This window comes from Pyricularia grisea, assembly GCF_004355905.1.
Source record: "Pyricularia grisea strain NI907 chromosome V map unlocalized Pyricularia_grisea_NI907_Scaffold_6, whole genome shotgun sequence".
Lineage (NCBI taxonomy): Eukaryota > Fungi > Ascomycota > Sordariomycetes > Magnaporthales > Pyriculariaceae > Pyricularia > Pyricularia grisea.
Window position 1 is genome coordinate 1,709,149 of NW_022156719.1, and position 19,184 is coordinate 1,728,332.

Below are 19,184 nucleotides of genomic sequence, written 5' to 3' on the forward strand. Positions count from 1 at the left end.
GAATACCTAGGTCTACACTTCAAAGTCGACTTAAAGGTTCTCAAGCTTATAAAAAAGCACAAAGCCCTTTTCAAAGGCTTTCTACGGAACAGGAAAAGCATTTGGCTGATTGGGTACTTACCCAAACAGCTTTAGGGCTTCCGCCAACGCATCAAGAATTACGCTTTTTTGCCGAACGAATTCTTCAAGCCGCCGGAGAGACAAAAGGCCTTGGAAAACGTTGGATAACTCGTTTTTTGGCTCGTTATCCAATCCTTAAGACCCAAAGGCCCCGTCGAATAGATAACGCCCGGGTTAATGGCGCTACTACGGAGGTAATTAAATCTTGGTGGCTTTATATTACGAACCCGGTTATTAACGCTATTAAACCGGAAAACCGTTGGAATATGGACGAAACCGGTATAATGGAAGGTAAAGGATCTAACGGCCTGGTATTAGGGCTTAACGGGATCCGGCCGTTGCAACGGAAAGAGCCCGGAACGCGGGGTTGGACGACTATAATCGAATGTATATCGGCTACGGGCGTTGCCCTCCCTCCCCTTGTTATATTTAAGGGAAAAAACGTACAACAACAATGGTTTCCGACGGATTTAAGCCTTTTCGATAATTGGAAATTTCACGCAACCGAAAACGGGTGGACAAATAACGAAACGGCTATCGAATGGTTAAAAAAAGTGTTTATTCCGTATACCCAACCTTTAACCCCTGAAAAGCGGTTATTAGTTTTGGATGGCCATGGATCACATATAACGGACGAATTTATGCTTCTTTGCTTGCAAAACAATATTCAACTCCTATATTTACCCCCTTATTCGTCACACGTTCTCCAACCATTGGATCTATCGGTTTTTGGGCCGTTAAAAGAAGCTTATCGACGTCAACTTGGATTTGTTAGCCAATTTTGCTGTTCAACAATTATTGGAAAACGAAATTTCCTACTTTGTTATCGAAAAGCCAGATTAAAAGCATTTATAGCAAAAACCATTCAATCTGGTTGGCGTACAACGGGGTTATGGCCGGTAAACTTGGTTAAACCACTTTTAAGCCCTTTTTTGTTAGAAAATAGCAATGCCAACGTTATAAAAGATAAAAACAACGGTTTGCAAAGGGATAAAACACCGGAAAGCCCAGCCCAAAAAATTAACGACCCGTCTTTACTTATTTGGAAAACCCCTAAAACGACCCGAGATGTCCGATTTCAACTGCAAAAACTTTCCCAATCCAACAAAACCAACGCTATTTCACGTCTTTTATTTGCAAAAGTCCAAAAAAGCTTCGAAGCTAAAGATACCCTTTTGGCTAGCGCCCAGCAAAAAATCAGCTTATTGGAAGCACAACTGGAGGCAATACGGCCGGTTAAAAGGAGGAGGGTGGTTCCGGATCCAAACGAGCTTTTGGTTAACAAACAGAACATTATTGGATTGCAGGAAAAGGATATAGAAAATTTGGAACCTTTAGCTGATGAAGAAGAGGTTAATGAACCGGAGAAGCGTGAAAACGATTGTATTTTTGTCCGTTGATAATTTTATATTTAAATCAGCTTATAAAAGTAGGCATTTCGTTGTTAGATTTTCAGGGTGCCGAACAGGGGGGGTGCCGAACAGGGGGTACGCAACGTTAGGGCTATGGTTCGTGACTGGATATGGCCTTGCTGCTTACAGGTTTCATTATTACAATGATAGCCTACTTACGAGAGAACCACACAATGAGCCAGGATCCGCTCGCACAATAATGATGGTAAGCCTGGGAGTCCGAGGTTGGGGCATTTTGAATATAAGTTTCAATATGTTTCACCACTGAATGTCCTCATGTTAGTTAGTATTGTTTCCTATGCGAACATGTATGTCAGACAACACGACACTTACCCATCCCAGCAAACGGCGTATTATCGGCTTGGGGTTGACAGGCAACCAGACCGCTCAGCTCGCCTCCTATGTTTTGACCGCTTGTATTATGAGCATCGCAAAAGAACAGGCCAGAAGCTACGTATTCCCTTTCAAGGCTGACATTACTGATTGCTAATCCATACACGCTATCACTCATAAAGTGTATGAAAATCATGTATATTCCAAAACCACCAGAGACACTTCTTTCCAGACTACCTAGTTGCCAAAAATGGCTCAACAAGCGCAGAATTTCATAATCGACAACAGCCCAGCGGACCTGCGCCTGCTCATGGTTAACGAGCGGCCTTGCTCTATCCCCGCCCTAAAAATGCCCAAACGCGTTTTAGTCCTGCCGACTGCTCAACACAGCCCTTCCGCACCGTGCTCGACTGTGGACAACGCATACGACGCCCCATTTGACGGCCGCGTTGCTCAAGTCAGGCCTGCTGACGGATGAGCTTACGTATTTCGTGGCTGCTGACTTTGCTTCAAGGTCGACAGTGGGCGTTGCGGAGTGGGCGTTGCATCAGGAGAGGAGCTGGTCCTGCAAGGGCGTCGTCAAGGCCATGACGTTCGACCGCTGCCAGACGATACCTTTTAATTATTCAACAACTTTGGCGTCTTTATAATCCACGACATCAAAAAGAGCCTTGCCGAGACCCTCAGCGTCCTCGACTGCGCTGGCCTTCCTGAATTCACTTGGTAAGGGGACGTCTTGTGTTGGGACATGCTTGCGGGGCCTGACCTTCGCAAGTTCGTCCCCGACGCGTCCCATATGCCAGAAAAATCAAGACGATAATTCCAGAACATAAAAATAACATGGTTGGAACAGTACGGCTGGTGCAATTTCACGGTCAAAGTCGGCGGAGTTCGTGGACGTCGTCGCCCGAAAAGTTCACCTTTGCTCTCCCGATATTCCTGGGAATGATTTTGCCGAGGTTATAGGGGTTATAACTATGATCGTAGTTGGGATGAAGTGGTGTGTAAAGGATTACGAAAAGCTTATCGACCAGATTAAGGCTCCCTTGAAGAATTTTATTGATGAATACTTTGGTTGGAGCTGGAACGTGAATGCAATGGTGGTCATCTCTCTCGGACGCTAGGCCTAAAATTGGTTGCTGACAGGAAAATATCCTCTCAACATGCCTGTCACGAAATTTGACAGTCATATACGACCCATACCCACTGGGAAAATACCGAATCCCGTCCCCTCCCCCCTAGTTAACCCAGTGAGGGTAAAAGTAGTACGGGGAGCATTGGGTGGCATAATAAACTACACCCGTTGGCCACTAGTAGCCTTCGGTTTTGTGCCGTCCCACCCGTTACATACTACCAATATTAATAAAATCGTATAATACCACCGTCGGTGAAAATAATATAACGAGTAAAGTCGGTATTTCTGAATAAAATAATTGGCTATTTATAATTATTGACAAAATTGTACAAAACTATTAAAATATCTGGTGAGGGTTTTAAATTACGTGGTCACACACGTAATTTATCCACTCGCTTATCTGCCCGTAAACACTCAGCTGCCGGATTTACGGAAGGTTTCCGACGGGTCTTTGCAATTGAAACAATGTTTGTCCCACTCGTCGTAGGACTTGAACTTTTTAAGGCATATTCCGCACTTCCAATAATGGCCACTGCTTTTTTTTTTTTTTTCTTTTTGCGCCAGTTGAAGTTTCCACGTTAATGCCATGGGGGTTATCGGCTCGCGCCACAATATCCCTTGTCTTTTGGGTTGTGGCGATGTTGCACGGGGTAGGCAGGGCCATAATACCAACGGCGAACATGGTAAGAACCTGGGTGGTGGTTTTGAAAAAATGCATGTTGAATAATTGTTTGTTAACAAGGGGAAAAAAAAAGAAATATTGTAAATAACATTGTCAAATAATAAAGTGACGGTGGAATTAATTGCGGGAGTTTACGAGGCGAAAAGGTTTAATTTAAATAGATATTTTAATTTAGCCAATTCACGTGCCCATAATATTAATTTCGAAGCGAATAATTTATACGAGTAACTCATTTCCTAAAATACTATAGTGGTAAGGGTAAAAATCCCCATCCCTGAACAGTTAGCACAGCGTTGTAAACCTTGTGGGTATTCCCAATTTTGGTAGTAGTTTTGTGCAAAAAAAAAAAAAAATATTTAGTATGCGGTAGGTACCTAAAGCTCCCCACGGACAGTCAGGTTGGTAAAGGCCCACGCATATATATACAGTGGCCAGGGGTGGTTTATTTTTGCCTGCACCCGTGGTAAAATCGGACCGACGGATTTTTACTTCGTACATTACTCTAGGGGTGTGGGTAAAGATCCGTTCTTTTATATTAAATAATATCCGCTAATGTGGGCCTTGTGGCTATTCGATTTCTTGTTTTAAAATAACCACATCCAAAAATAATTTAGGTATTTAATAACTCGTGCGCGGCTGTGTTGTGCGGCCCGTAATTACAGGCTGTTTAAAAGCAGTATTTGCTTTGCATATTTGTCGAGGCCCAAGCCCTCGGAACATACATTAGATGGCTGTCGCGGCAGTATTAGGCGTTTGGTTGTAACCAGAGTTCGTAATCACACGTAAAAGCTTACTTTATATAATGTTTTGCCCCTTTAAAAAAAATACGGCATTTTATTAATTCTGCTATTGGCGTTTTTCAACTTACAGCATTTATACATGCCCAATGGCCTAGGGATAAGCCTCGCGAACAGATTAGCAAAAGGCCAACAGCAGGAAACCAATGTGTAAATTCATCTTAGCCCATGTGAAAAACATTTTCATTCAATCCAAGCTCGCCATGTTGACATTACAAATGCAAAAGCTCCCGACTTGCTGGATGGTTTAAAATTTGCATTTTAAATGCTTAAAACATCCACGTTTCGCGCTGTATTCGTCGCAATTAAATTTGACCTGATAAATCCGATCGAAAGTGCTTTGGGCAGCCTTTAAACTCATCAACATTATCAACACCCGCATATAAACATCCACCCTCAACCCAGCGAAAAAATGCCTCCCCGCTCCACTCCGCTGCAACTTTATGCAGCATATCGAATGATTTTAAAACCCAGCCTCTCATTAACCAGCCGAAGGGCAATGCATAACAAATTCACTAAACTTGTTATAATCGACAAAAATGGCTGTTTAATAAAGCGCAAATTTAAGGTTACGGTAGGGGATGTTGACGAAGCCTATGTTCTACTCGCCAAAGAAGAGGGCTTCTTTATAAAGCGTGCTATCGACGAGCAAATCGGTCTATCTTTGATTGCGGATCCAGAAAAGGTCCCGTTGAAGTTCTATCATGACAGTCGACATTTCGAGCACCGTGAGCCGCCCATCTCTATTATGTTTTGATCGTTTAGTAACGGCTGCTCGTACCCAGAATATGTACCATACCCACGCCTCGTATTGGAGGGGGACCTCCCAAGGCAGAACACGACCAATGCAAGCGCCGCGACCCTTTGGACTTGAGGAGCGACCCATTGCATAACACTGGACGGAACTGCAGATGGTAAGTTTATAAAGGCTTGAAGCGAAATTATAATCGTATAAAGTATTAATAAACTGTTAGAGGCCTTTGATAAATCCGCTCGAGAGAGCCACGTACGACTAAAAGGAGCAGCGGACCTTTTAAAAGATAGATGATTATCACTCCTGTTAATCTTACTTTAATATAGCACAGCCCTACTCTATTATCGAGCTTGCATGTCAATTACTTGTTATAGATTATATTTAAATCGTACCTCGATTGTACCTGACCCTCCGCGGCCGTTGACAAGTTCCTGACCAAGAGAATACACAACCGTCGCGCCGCTTTCGCTACTATGTCCCAGGCTGCGTTTCCTAGCACTACGAGCGGGGATCACCAGTTGGCGCATGGTAACTCGGACCCACTTGACCCAAGACTACATTCATTGCTACGGTAGACGAGACGATCACTATTGCACAGAGAGGTTTTGCACCTATATTTGGTTCAGGAAGCCACGTGAGACTGGCACAATCAAGGCACGCAGGGAGGGTGACCATCTTGGCCGAGCTCAGGTGCCCCTCGGTTCCTGTCACTGAGGTTGTCACTGAGCACGCTGTCCAGGGTTAGGGTTTTAATTCGCATATTCATTTTTTTCTGAGCTATTTTGCTGTTTTATTTTGTTGGAGAAAATAAAAATAATAAACGTGGTTAATAATGTGACATCCGGACCCGAAGATCACCAGACCCTAACCCTGATCCCTGACCAACGACCCACCAGGGGGACACCCTTCATCCGCGACGCGTCAAGCTTATAACTTTGTTTGTTCCTTTCCTCTTGTTCCTTTCCTCTTGTTCCTTTCCTCTTGTTCCTTTCCTATTGTCCCTTTCCTCTCCTCAGAGTAGGATCTTCGTCGATAGATGCCAATAGACTAGCTTCGGTGTTATGCTTACCCCTGGCCGTGACAACGGCGTCCAATAGAGATCTGGTCCGCCCATTAAGGCCCGGAGCCTTTTCCCGGCCTATAGTCGAAATGGCTGACGAAATAGCTTTTTCGGTAATAGGTCCGCCCGGCATTTTGCATTAATTATGCGCCGGCGTTTCTTCCTGCGACCCTATGTAACCCAAGCTGCCGACGCTTGGCGACTACATAATACGAACTCAAGCAGTTGTGCAATCATCAGCGATGATATATGGGTGGGTATACCACCAGATGCGGGTGCCGGCCTATTAAATCGCCTGAGTCGGGCCAGTAAGCAGTGGATACGTGGCAGATGTTATCAATCGTCATCATCCAACATGTTTGATCTACATATTCTGGCCGCGAGTTGTCGTCTCTGGTGCCACAATTTACAGAGGTTGCATTTGTACTGCACCTACAGTATAAATGTTAATGAGGAATTGTACGGGGCTCAAAAAAGGCAGGGATATAACTGTTGATGGAAAAATAGTGAACCCTGCACAAATGCATTGTGAGTGGATCAAGGCTCCGTTGGCGGACAGGACCGAACCAGCCTGTCGGGTCGGAGTAGAGTCTGATAATTGACTCAAACATGGTTACACTTAGGCAAATTCTATTAAAGTCTCCATAGCTAATCAAGTTATATTTTAGCCGCCTTTCGAGTTTAGTACCCAGAATATAATTGGGTAGGATTCGAAAAATAATGTGGATGTACAGTGGGTGGGCCACTTTTCGTTCTAGCATCACCCTCCAACTCCAAAAAAAACGACACTTACACTCAGGAAGTAATTTTTGAAAATAACTTCACCAAACCAACTTCCACCACAGTTTTACGGCAAATATGGACTCAGCGCAATTAAACGGGTTTTTTAATACTAGAAGCAGAATGTGTCTATTGCTTGTTGGGTTGTTTCGTTCATCGACCGCAAGACAGGTAAAATTACGAAACGTTCATAGCTATGACATGATAATTCGATAAAAGCTAACTGCGTGGCCGTCCAAAGAAACTATAACGAAAGCTGTATGTCGCGTAACCGTGATTATCCTTTTCAACGGAGTGTACTACGAGATCCCAACAGAGTTTTCTTAAAAAAGAAAAAAAAAAGAAAAAAAAAAAAGTTAAATAAGATATCGAAGATTAAGTCCATCAGATCACGAAGCCGGCATACCCATCACACAACCTGAACTGCTTTACTAGCTGCGGCGGCCATACACGCCCTTGTGTCAGCCCAAGATGCACTATGATCCATCTTTCCCCCAATTCCGAGCCATCGCGTTCGAATCACACCCATACATTAATGCTAACAAGAAGCGTAGGGCACAATCTTTTGGTGAGGTTAACCTCCTTACGTTCTTGTGGGTGGCTTTTGTCATTAACAACGAGTGTATATTTCTTTCTAAACGCGCTATTTTCGAAAGTAAATAAACACAATATCTAGCTTTATCCTCCCTCATTTATATGTATCATAGTCTCCTCCCAGTAGGAGCGCTATATTTATAACAAACTCTGGTCACCAGGTTGTATATAAGTTAAATTACTTTGTATTAATAGTCACAGGCGACTCGTAATATGTATATATAAACTTCAACCAATAATAGTAATCCTAAAAAAACTTGTATTTACAGTGAAATCTTCTTATCTAAAGTAGAAGATGGAGCTATTTTCATGTATTTTAGCAGCAGCGTAAAGCCTGGCTTTTGCATGAAAAGTGAAAAGTTGAAATACAATTTTTACAAATACAGATTTTGTTTCCCATGTACGTCAAAATATTACAGGTAATCCCGTGCAAATATGATTACAAAATAATTTGATCGCATAAAATATTATGCGATTAACCCACTTTAATACGAGGTTTAAAATCTCACTGTTTGTAATTCCCTGTTATCAAATTGATATATAAGGCTGGAATAATCTATCGAAGATAATTAAAATCTACTTTCGAATCAAACACTTAATCTACTGCAATTTACTGCTGAAACACTCCTTTTAGAGCTTAAACCACTTTGACTTATATAAAATGCATTTTCTAACTTTCTTCGCCTTGACTATTCCTCTTTTGGGAAATGTTGTTATCGCTGCACCTGCAGATGATAAGGCCAAAACCCCCGGCATCAATGATAATGGCCAACCAGCCAAAATCCATCCCCCAGTCAAGCAGTCCGACATCAGCGCTTTAAACCGATATATCAAGGCCAACACCCCCGGCACCAATCATAATAGCCATCCAGCCAATAACTGTCCCCCAGGAAGGCGTTCCGGCAGCAGAACTTCTAGCCAATCTCAAGCGGGGTATGGTCGCCCTACGTACGGCGCTGGATACACACCCCGCAGCCGACCCAATTACGGCTATGGCGGCGGAACCGCCCACCACAGCGGATACGGCCACCGCCATAGAGACGACTACGGCTACGGCTACCCCTTCGGAACCGACCCCTGTTTTGGCGGCGGTCCTTCTCTGGACTTTGGCGATAGTTCCCAAAGCAGTACAGGATTCGGAGGTGACAGTTCCAGTTTTGGAGGCGGCGATAGTTCCAGTTCTGGAGGCGGCGATAGTTCCAGTTGGTGAGGCGGCAGTTCCAGTTATAACAACGATGATCAAAGCCGTTCAAAGCAAACTGAATCCGGAAGCAGCTAAAACATTCGTCAAACTCTTCACCTTTGTTAGCTGCGTGGGGTTATACGGTTGATTACAGCAAAGCAAGCTTTTGTGCTACTTGGGCGACTTAAAACTAAGTTGGAAGCTTTAACCACCGGTAAAATAAGACCGAGGGCCGGTGACAAGTTTATCAGATTTACAAAATGACATTTTCAGGCGTATTTGGTTTGGTTGGTAAAGGCTTCAATACAGATTAATATACTTGAAGGATCGTCTACATAAAACTATAAACCTATGACCATGTGACTGTCAGTGTTAGGTACCCCACTGAAGTTGTGATTCAAACTAATGAGTATATAGTAGACAAGATTCCAGTCCTCTGGGTAGGCTAATGAATTATAAGTTTATGCGCTGGGTCTTTCGGGTTCTCCAATTATGTAATACGTGCATCCAGCATAGATCCCTGACACATTGGAGCCATGATTCAAGTTTAATAGTAAACAAGGGAACAAACCTCTCACAGCGAAAAAAAAAAAAAAGATCTTGACTTGAAAGTTGTCTTTACTCCCCAACAGCCACTGGGGACCTTCCCTCCTTTCTAAGTTTCTATAAGCAGAGCGAGCGCTACTGGGTTGATGCTTTGGTCGCGACAGGGAACTACCAGTCGACTACTTGTGGCAAGGCATGGAAAAGATTTGGACCAGGGAGAATGTCGAGCCCTGGCGAGCATTGCTGCAGGACTCGACTCGGGAGTCGTGGCGTAGGCCCGAAGCAGTGCACAATTGGGCGGCAATGGTCACGAATTTCCCCTGCGTCAATACAGGCGCCCTTTGGCGTATGGAGTCAATACGGGGTCCCACCTCGTATAGAGAAGGCTATGCGACTCGTGCACTAGTGTACAATGGATTCGTCAGTCTCCTTAGCATGTGCATGGAGGTCCGGAGGTGGCCGCTTATGCGATGAGTCAGGCCCGCATCCGTTGTCTGGATCCAAACGGCTTTGCCCGCATAATGCGACTATTAATGTTATCCCGACAAAGAGCTTGGGCAAAAAAGCGTGTCTTATTTTTTCGTCTTTCATCTCAAAACCGGCACGTACAGAGAACTGCCACGAGCGGGCTGTTACCCCCACACATCCGGTTCTAAAGGTTCAGTTGCCCAGTATGACAAATGGAATAAAAGACCAAGGAGGTCAAAGTTTGAGAAATCGCGTCCTATTCGGTCATGCCCGCTAGGTGGGATTAAAGGCCAGTAATCACAACTGATAGGCCCATCAAAAGGTTGAAAAAAGAAAAGCTGAAGCCGAATAATTGAATATGGTACAACTTGACGGATAAAGCTTCAGAAACGCAGTAACAGTCACGCTTATAGGTACATTATCTTCCGGATATGGACATCAGATCCGAGCCCAAATCATGAGAATGCCGGTTGTTTTTGCGACCCCCTATGCATTCCCATGAAAGCGCGGAAAAACCGGGTCGGGAACCCTGAGTGGGAATGGGATAGGCCTTTCTACCTCAAGTATCAAGACCTGTACTTGTGCCTGGGCAATTGGCATAGTTTATATAAAAGATTGATACTTTTCAGGTGGGTGGTAATCTGAGGATTTTAGCTATAAATCCCCATGCACATTCTGCCATGCCACCATCACCAAGGGATCCAAAAAAAGCAGCAAATTCAAGTTCCAAAATCCTAGGTTTTTTCGAAATTAGATATTAAAATATCCTACATTGTGGAGGGAAGCATCGTTGGAGTGACAGAAAACAAAAACTGCCTGCAAGAATGGCACCAAAAGTGATTGCAGACACAAGTGTCTCAAGGAAAAGAAATTCAGATAAGCGCCGCATTCATAAATTGCGTAGCTGAAGAGACACTCAATGGCACAAGCCAAAGAGAAAAAAAAGGAAGAAAATAAAAGAATAGAGCGGTGCATAGCACAGCCCAAAGCTTGTTGGCCCCTCGCGCAACTCACATGCGAGGTGGCCTCGGGCATCTCGAAGCACCCTAGTCCGCCTTTGCAACTGCTACGTCCGCTACGGTGCGGGTCTCGATACCATTCGCAGACCTCTGTGATGTAACTGCAAGACCACGGAACGAATGTAGTTTTCCGTCGGATTCCCCTCCAATTTCTTGCCTTGCGTATCAATCTTAAAACGGCCTGGTATACTGATGCTATCTGTCCTTTTGCATGTCTCGTCGACCGTGACTGCGTACATCTGCGAGCCGACTGCAATATCGACTGAGCCGGGAGGGACTACATACTTTGTGGCCGTTGTAATCTTTTGTTTGTTTGCATTTTCGTAAGAGACTGAAACTTCGCAAAAATGGGGGTTGGACTGTACGAGAGTTGGAATCGCCAGGTAAAAGACGGTGGCCGTAAAAGTAAAGATGGATCCCAGTTGCATTGTGGCCGGGCTTTGTCGAGTTGATATTGTGTGTTCTTTTTTTGCAAAGGCGGATAAAAGAGAAACGTTTGTGAGCACTCCAATGGAAAGGACAGTTAAGGAAGGAAAGGAAAGGAATGTAGACCAGAGATTGAAGAAAAAGCGAAGTACTAAGTCAGGATATTATACTATACTAGAGTAATTTAGAGAGGAGGAAAATTTGGTCGGTATTTTTAGAGGTTTTTATCATTGTGGGAACAGCGGCAACCACCACAACGGGAGGGCACATAATTTTGAGAGTATAAATAGACCTCGGATCTGGGCCCAAGTCATGCAGATGACGGTCATCCTCGGATTTTTATGCACTCTATACAGGGGGGCAAAGACATACGGTCGCACGAGCCTCTGGTCTCCCGTATACGAGGCTCAAGCTCGTGGCAACCCGTTGTGAGCTTCCGAGTAGAGGGTTGGATCTTTCGGATAGGCAGATGGTACGATATTACTATTAGAGAGCTGTTTAACCTATGAGGCTAATTGATTGCTATGATCACCGAATAAGCTGTGAAGTGAACTGAGGTTGGTAGCTTCCATGAAAGAGAATTGACTCCCGAATCGACAAGGCAGTCGAGGGGGGTTTTTTTTTTTCTTTTTCTTTTTTCTTTCTTTTTTTAGTATAAGGTTAAATCTGCTTCGATTCTAGTACTGGAGAAATTTGATGAAACCAACAGTTCTTTATTACGATTAACGTGCGGGGTCAATGTCTTGCATCCGGCGGCGCAAATACCAGTGTCTTTCCCGACTTGACTTGTATTTGTAAACCTCCCTTGTAGATAGATCTGCTCGCCTTTGCGAATACAGAACCAGCTCCCACACGCCCCAAAACAACACCAACAAGTCCTCCCTGGCATGAAGCATCCCCGGGGTCGGCAGGACACTTGCCTGACCTCTGCCGATCGTCTGCCTGCCCTGCAGTCTAACAAGCACTCTTTTAGACGTGCGCATGGTCTCTGTTGGCCTACAGTCGTTGAGATTGGCTCTATTGGCTTCTGGATCTGGGCTATATGTAGGTATGTAGCTATGCAGGTTGGCTTCATCAACTCGACCTCGGTAAATGCTTGGCATGTCTTGGTCCTGGCAAAAGAATAGAAGCAAAGCAGCGCCATCAACTCATCAACTCACCATTCTAGTGGTCTAAACCATAAAGCTCTCATCTATCCTGCTTGTGCAGTCCCGCATTTCTTCCTGTTACCGGCAATTATGCAGTCACTTGCTTCCGAAACGTCTCAATATGACTTCCAATCTAAACTTTCAGAGTGAAACTCATACGGCGGCTACTGGGCTCCAAGACCTTCCTCGAGCAGATCGCTCAGTCAACGGGAAAAGGTCTCGGTTGCGATTCAGACATGAACGATGCTCGTGAAATGCACTTTAAGGATTGGCTCGAATGATATCTGGGAGCTCCTCAACATGTCGTCGACGAGTTCGATTCGCATATAACCAAGGACCTTGACCTCGATAACCTTGATCATGAAGCCATCGACGTCGTGCGAGAGCTCAAAGTTTCGTATATCTAGATAGACGCTCTATATATCATCCAGGACAGTCAAGTCAATTCCAAGTGGCTTGAAGAATCGACCCGGATGCACCATATATATGGCGGCAGTTATCTAAACATTGCTGCCAGCAGCGCCAAAGGCGCGAATGAAGGGGTTTTCAAGAAGGATGACAGGGAAGAGACACATATATTCTATCGCGCCACGGCAGTCCTCGCCGCCACCGTTCGAACCCACCTAGACACAAGGGCCCGGGCCTTTCAAGAAAGGTTATTGGCGCCCAGAACGGTGCACTCTGGAGACTGCGGTATCTTCTTCGAATGCGGAGCTTCTTTGAAGTTGCAGGATGTACCAGTCGGCGCTCCACTTTATAAAGAAGATGATGTTATCACTTGTACCGGAAGTCGTGCCATGGGAGTGGTGTGAAGTAGTTCTACTCTACTGCCCCACAAAGCTGACGAATGGCGGGGATCGCCCTGCCCGCACTGACACGATTGGCCAAGAGGCAGCAGCAAATAACAAAGGGCGAATACCCTGGCCGGCATGTGGAAGGAGAGCTTGGTGTTGCAGCTGACCTGGCATCGGGAAGATCGATGGCCAAGAACACCGTGGCGAGCCCCGACCTGGTGTTGGGCGTCTGGCGATGGCACGGCATATCACTATGGACCTTGGGCGGAGGGAAAGACGGTGGATTATTACGTAGAGGTTTTGAATGCCTGGACAAGGCCGGCGGCAACTGCCGGCGAGGTAACACTGGGCATGTTCGTATTTTGTCATGGCGAAAATGGCCAAGGGTACTCATACGGACGTCGTGGTTAGCTTGGAGACAAGCTCGTTGCGCTCGGGCATCGAAATGGAATGCGAGGGCGAGGAAACCTCTGAGCCCATATACTTCCTCCCGATCCTTTCACATTTGCCGCGGTACCGCATCAAAGTGGAGAAGGGGAAGGATGAGGATGAGCCCACAGACGACCCGGCTATACTCGTGAAGCGATTCGCAATAGACTCCATTGTGCTCCAATGTTCTGGTTCTCGCCAAGGGCATTTCCGCCGCATTGGGTGCTTGCAAATTGCCATGTACTGGGACATTTGAATATCCGAGATGAAAGACGAAGAGCGCGGAGCTACCCATTTGGAGTTTGTCAGACTTATTTATCAATGAGAATGGGCCTCTGATGGCCAAGGAAATCTGTGCCCGAATACGTGAGGCGACTGGTGGTACCTGTTTTGTGATTACGATTGAGTAGGGCCGGGGTTTGAAGGTCCAAACTGCACCAGGCGCGGTTTTATAACGAATGGTAAGGACTGTATTGTAGAACAAATAAAACTCCCTATCCGCTAGGTGGTGGCCATTCTATCTAAGTTGACTCGAACCAGCATCCAACTCTTCAAACATAATTGATACAGGTAAATCTACAGATTAAAAACGCTTCGTCCTTTGACTGTCCGGGTACGTCTCTGTCAACCCATTCACCCTTAACTTGTCAGTCCGCTTTTCCCTGCTCACCATCTCTACGTCTGAACAGATGAGTGCCTCTTCCATCGCACCATCTACTCATCATCCTCCGAGTCAGAATAGTTGTCAAGGGTAGCCCTATACCGCCGAGCTGCCAAGTCCTCCTCAAGACCCCCGATACTTTCGGGATCGACGTAGCCTTCGCCACCGAGCAGGCTGAGAGCTACAGGCAGGAAGATGAGCGCGTGAGTTGCCGCAAAGATGACAAGCGCGACCCACACGCGGAAGTAGTAAATCTCAAAAATCTTAGACCGGGTAAAGGCCAGCACAGTCACTCCGAGGAGCTTGGTGACGGTGATGCCCGAGAACACCGAGCCACCGACATTGGCCAAGGCAGTCCATGTACGAGCGTCACGGCCGCGGAAGCGATTCTTTGCCCGTTCCATAAAGGTCCGAGACGGGAACATGAAGGCGCGCGCGATGTGCACACAGAATTCAACTGCGATTCCCACACAGATGATCAGGTTGACCAGCGAAACGGCGTTCAACGAAACACCCATGACAGCCATGGCGCCTACGATGTCGACCACAGCCATCATGACCGTGACTGTGACAACGGCAGCTGTGATGAAGGATCCGAGGAGCACAGTGGAGATGACGAAAATCAACGCAAGCGCCGAACCTACAAGAGCCAGGGTGAGGTCGACGATGCTTGCGTACTGGTCGAAGAAGATGTAGAAAACGCTGTAAGGGAAGACCTCGGCCCCCGTCTGAGCGCTGATATCATTTGCTATCCTTCGGGCTGAAGCATAGGCCTTGATGAAATCGCTTTGGCTGCGTAGAGGTGTGTGCATTGTGCGGAAATGCGACGCGCCAATGGTGGTCTTCTCATGGTCAATCACCACAGCATTGCTGTATGCAGCCTGTCCTCCCAGGGGGCACTCGTCGGTCGTAGGCGACTGAATGAACTTGTCGAGATAGTGCACAAACTCTTGGCCCTTGGGCATTCCCGACATGGTAATGCTCCAAGGCGGATTCCGGTCGGCAAAGCAAGCCTTGCCGTTTTCCACACAGCAGCTCTCTCCCAGATCAGGGTCAAGCCACAGGAAGAAATCGTCGATCCAGCTTGCTGTCGGGGAGGCGATGTAAGAGATCTCAGGCCTCTTGCGCTCCTGTTCCAGTATGTTGGTCATGGAGAGCTCGTTGCACGTCGTGAACCTGGCGCAAATTTCTTGTTGGTGCTCCCTCTGGGTAAAGTTCGACTCCTTGGTGACAAAGTAGACCGGCGGGCCCGAGTCGAAGTACGCGTAGAGGTCGTTAAAGTAGGGGATGAGATAAGAATCGTCCGGAATGGCCACCCGCTGATCAAGACCAAGTTCGACCTCGGGGATCAAGGACACTCCAGCAGTGAACACGCCCAAGAAAACGAGGATAACAACAGCCTTGACCTTTTTGCCAAGGAGGGTGGGTGCGTAGTATTTCCTAATGAACTGCTGCAGCATGCTCTCCTGAGGGGCTTCATGGTATCGCGGTCCAAGATTGCTGGTGCCGTTGAGATGGATTCGGGCTGATTTGAGCTGAACACATGGAAACAGGTCCATGCGGCAATCTTCGACACGTTGCTGGTTCAGTGTCAAGAACGAGACAAACATGGTGACCTGCAAAAGCGCATTGATGAAAACAGCGCCTGCAGCATAGATGGCAAAGTTGCGTACTGCAGGCATCCCCACGAAAGCGCCCAGTGCAAAGGATGCTGTTTCTGTGACGGCCGAAAACAGAATGGATGGACCCATCCTTCCCAAAGCCTTTGCAACTCGCAGCTCGACGTCAAGATCGGGGTGGCTGATGTTGACACGCTCAAACTCATGAACGATGAGGAAAATGTTGTCGACACCGACAGCCAAGACGATAAAAGGGATGACGTCAACAATGATCAGAGTTACCTTGAGACCGAACCACGAGAAGAGACCGATGGATGCCATGATCGACAAGAGAACAATGGCAATGCCGACGATGCCTAGACCAAACTTGGACTGAACAAAAAAGACGGACTTGTTTCGGAAAAATTCCCGGAAGTCGAGTGTGGTGGAGCCAAGAGCAATGGATGCATACAGAAACATGACGATGTAGCTGACCACGATGATTTTGGCGTCAGTGTTGGTCGACTTGTTCAGCTCCTCCTCGAGGCTGATCTCGGTAGAGAAGGAGAGCCTGAGGCCCCTGTCGGCAGCTTCACCCTGAAGCTTCAAAAGGCGGTTTTTCAGGGCCTCCTCAAAGTCCATGGCCCGCGCCTCCTCTGAAGTTCCTTCAGGGAAATTGTTCAGAACCCAGGTCACTGTCATGGCCTGGGCATCTGCAACGTCATCTCCAGCCGCGTATCCACCTAGGATCATGCCGGGATCGATGGGCTGTCCAAAGTCTGGTCGGCACTCAACTGGAGATCGGGCGCAGTCTCGGAGATTGCTCTTCCATCCGCCCTTGCTGACGTTGTCGGCGTCGTTATCAAAATAGGCCGCTACCGACTGGACCACGCACGCGGATCCAGTTGGTTTGAGGCAGACATCCTGCAACATTGTGCCAAACCTGGGACCCTTAAGTTGCTTAACACTGTTCTCCACGCCGATCCACCAAACGAGGTTGTCGTAGCTCAAGACTGGGCCGGGAGACGATGGGTTCGTGTCGTTGACCAGGAAGATCTTCTCAGCGCGGTAAAATGGCCCAAAGTTGGCGTCGAAGAATGCCTTTTCTTGCGCGGCAGCTGATGTCGGGCTGACCCAAAGCCGAGCAGGATCCTTCTCGATGTCAAACCTAAACAGACCAAGCGAAAGAACCGCAACAATAATCAGGCTGCTTATGATGGTGATACCCGGAAATCTGGCCGCCGTGTGTCCGAGCTTGCTAAAGGCAGAGTCGCACCATGAGTTGACAGGATAATTGGCCTGAGGCCGGTCAAGCATGGCGTTGTTGTGCACGAGGTCTCCTTCGTCCTCGTCATCGCTCCGAACAGGATCCTGGAGAAGTCTCAGCCTCTCACGGCGACGTTCATTGTGCTTCTTCAGCACAAAGCCACCAGCAAGGGCGATGACAAGGCTAAACAGAATGATGCTGTAAGTGAAGATGGCGGCAAATGAGAGACATGGGAGCGACCCCACATGGCAAGTCCCAGACTCTTTGACGGCGGGAAGCTCGGGGCAGACTTGAGGACAGTCGACACAGGCGCATCGGAAATTCGGATCATCGTCGTTGCATCGTTTCGGCTTCATCTCCCGTGGTGACATGGCCGGCTCCGAATACTCTGTTGGGAAGTTGATTTGAAATGGTGATCCAATGGCCTTTTCATCTCCCAAGAACTTCAACAGCTGTGAGTAGTTCTTGGCGCCGCCTCCGATGAAGTCCATCGCCTTGGAGTTTGATGGACCAAACTTCACATCCTTGCAGCTGTCATAAAAGCCATTGCCATACTCCTTCGAAACCAGCTGATCCAGCTCGGTGATTTGCAGCTTTCCATTCTTTTCCTGAGCCTTGGTAACGTTGACAAACAGCGACTGGTCAGGTGAGCAGGTAAAGGTGCAGAAGAGGTTGTAGAAATTGTCTTTGCAAGCCGGGCATGAGGATACGATTTGTCGCGGTGTTGACAGTTCAGACTTGAGAGATTCAACCTAACCATAGCAATTCGTAAGTCAGGAGGCGAGTCCAGGGTCGTTGGCAAACAAGGTGAAGGAAATGATTTACATACCTGCGATTTATCGCAGCAGACCGGACCCGTCTCCCATTTCGGCCCGCACAGGTCGACGAGCATCTTGCGATGGTCCTCATCAGGGTTCTCGGCAGGTCCGTTGTCAACGCAAGGGAGCTCCTTGCCAAACCAGCTCTTCTTGCCGCAGTGTCCCCGCATGGCACAGCGGCCGGCTTCGTGTTTCGGGGTCCATGGCTGCTCGGCGGCAACTAGACTAGCTAGTAGCAGCGAGGCAGATAGGACCAAGGAACTGATCCTCGCCATGATTGACCAGGCAACTCGTCGCCTCTCGAGACGGATCGGTATCGAGAAGCAGATGAGGTCCAATTGCGAAGGTGGGGGATGTTGGCCTTGGTTTATCAGACGGTGGTTATCGCTGGGCGTTTGTCGGGAGTTCCCAACCGTTTCAACAAATAACTATCAACTGATTCGCAGTGAGCAGGTGATGGGGACCGAATTTATGTATTGAAAGCAGTTATGTAAAGTCCCTGCCTAAAACATGTAGATGGTTAATTGCGACCCAGGTCGTCCGTACCTAGGCGGGCAAAAGGTAAATGGAGTGGGAGAAGACGAACTACCGAGGCAGCTTCATGCAGCCGCATCGATGACGACGTCGTCTGTCAGAGGTATGTGCTTGTGCTTGGCCCGAGCTTCTTCCCCGGCCTGCCAAGCCGCCAGCCACGTACCTGCACGTGCTGTAAGATCTACCCCACCAATCAATCCTCCAGTCTATCCTATTGGCTTAAATGTAGCAGACTAACTCAGTTGGGATGAAACTGCCACCGTAGTCAGGGGTGCAGCCCGTTCATGCCGATCAACAATTAATTATCACTCTCTCATTATGGGAGTCTTGAGCATATTCCCTCTACCTCCGTTCACGTGCTCACACACTCTGTCCATTCGCAGTGCTCATCGAGCTATGTTGTTGCCCTGGCCCTGATTTTATTTTGCGATCTGGAACAAGAGTATGGGTACCGTGCGTGGTAACTATCGCTTGTCCGAGAAGTCGTTCATCAGCTCACCCGCCATGTCTCACTTGCGCATACGTGGCTATGGTTATTGTTCGGTCTATTTGAAAACCATGATCCCTGATAGATCCAGCCTGCTGCTCTTGGGCGCGCAGCAAACAACACATCGAGGAAACCAGAT

General features: G+C 47.2%; 8 protein-coding genes across 8 annotated transcripts; 5 read left to right on the top strand and 3 right to left on the bottom strand.

The window, feature by feature from the left end:
- Nucleotides 1–1,731: 1,731 nt before the first annotated feature.
- PgNI_08462 (uncharacterized protein) lies at nt 1,732–2,343 on the top strand (the record flags this gene model as incomplete). Its single annotated transcript, XM_031128459.1, has 2 exons — nt 1,732–1,737; nt 2,134–2,343. The coding sequence occupies 2 exons, from the start codon at nt 1,732–1,734 to the stop codon at nt 2,341–2,343; spliced, it is 216 nt and encodes a 71-aa protein (XP_030979447.1).
- Nucleotides 2,344–3,499: 1,156 nt separating this feature from the next.
- Nucleotides 3,500–3,718, bottom strand: PgNI_08463 (uncharacterized protein; the record flags this gene model as incomplete). The annotated part of the gene is made up of 1 exon (XM_031128460.1): nt 3,500–3,718. One exon carries the CDS (start codon nt 3,716–3,718, stop codon nt 3,500–3,502), a length of 219 nt encoding a protein of 72 aa, XP_030979031.1.
- Nucleotides 3,719–5,706: 1,988 nt separating this feature from the next.
- PgNI_08464 (uncharacterized protein) lies at nt 5,707–5,808 on the top strand (the record flags this gene model as incomplete). The annotated part of the gene is made up of 1 exon (XM_031128461.1): nt 5,707–5,808. The coding sequence occupies one exon, from the start codon at nt 5,707–5,709 to the stop codon at nt 5,806–5,808; it is 102 nt and encodes a 33-aa protein (XP_030978464.1).
- A 2,520-nt stretch (nt 5,809–8,328) lies between these two features.
- On the top strand, nt 8,329–8,877 carry PgNI_08465 (uncharacterized protein; the record flags this gene model as incomplete). Its single annotated transcript, XM_031128462.1, has 1 exon — nt 8,329–8,877. The coding sequence occupies one exon, from the start codon at nt 8,329–8,331 to the stop codon at nt 8,875–8,877; it is 549 nt and encodes a 182-aa protein (XP_030979021.1).
- A 2,037-nt stretch (nt 8,878–10,914) lies between these two features.
- Nucleotides 10,915–11,588, bottom strand: PgNI_08466 (uncharacterized protein). The gene has a single exon (XM_031128463.1). It carries the CDS (start codon nt 11,309–11,311, stop codon nt 10,940–10,942), a length of 372 nt encoding a protein of 123 aa, XP_030979400.1. The 5' UTR covers nt 11,312–11,588; the 3' UTR covers nt 10,915–10,939.
- A 1,229-nt stretch (nt 11,589–12,817) lies between these two features.
- PgNI_08467 (uncharacterized protein) lies at nt 12,818–13,269 on the top strand (the record flags this gene model as incomplete). Its single annotated transcript, XM_031128464.1, is given in 2 exon segments — nt 12,818–12,854; nt 12,869–13,269. The coding sequence occupies 2 exon segments, from the start codon at nt 12,818–12,820 to the stop codon at nt 13,267–13,269; spliced, it is 438 nt and encodes a 145-aa protein (XP_030979399.1).
- A 358-nt stretch (nt 13,270–13,627) lies between these two features.
- PgNI_08468 (uncharacterized protein) lies at nt 13,628–13,936 on the top strand (the record flags this gene model as incomplete). The annotated part of the gene is made up of 1 exon (XM_031128465.1): nt 13,628–13,936. The coding sequence occupies one exon, from the start codon at nt 13,628–13,630 to the stop codon at nt 13,934–13,936; it is 309 nt and encodes a 102-aa protein (XP_030979041.1).
- A 209-nt stretch (nt 13,937–14,145) lies between these two features.
- PgNI_08469 (uncharacterized protein) lies at nt 14,146–18,560 on the bottom strand. Its single transcript, XM_031128466.1, has 2 exons — nt 18,036–18,560; nt 14,146–17,958 (listed from the first exon to the last, which is right to left on the bottom strand). Exons 1-2 carry the CDS (start codon nt 18,297–18,299, stop codon nt 14,395–14,397), a joined length of 3,828 nt encoding a protein of 1,275 aa, XP_030979039.1. The 5' UTR covers nt 18,300–18,560; the 3' UTR covers nt 14,146–14,394.
- Between the last annotated feature and the right edge of the window lie 624 nt (nt 18,561–19,184).

Coding starts and splice junctions, on each gene's coding strand:
- PgNI_08466 (XM_031128463.1), bottom strand. CDS start 11,311: ATGCAACTGGGATCCATCTTTACTTTTACGGCCACCGTCTTTTACCTG.
- PgNI_08469 (XM_031128466.1), bottom strand. CDS start 18,299: ATGGCGAGGATCAGTTCCTTGGTCCTATCTGCCTCGCTGCTACTAGCT. Junction 17,959..18,035: donor TCTGCTGCGATAAATCGCAG/GTATGTAAATCA, acceptor TGCTATGGTTAG/GTTGAATCTCTCAAGTCTGA.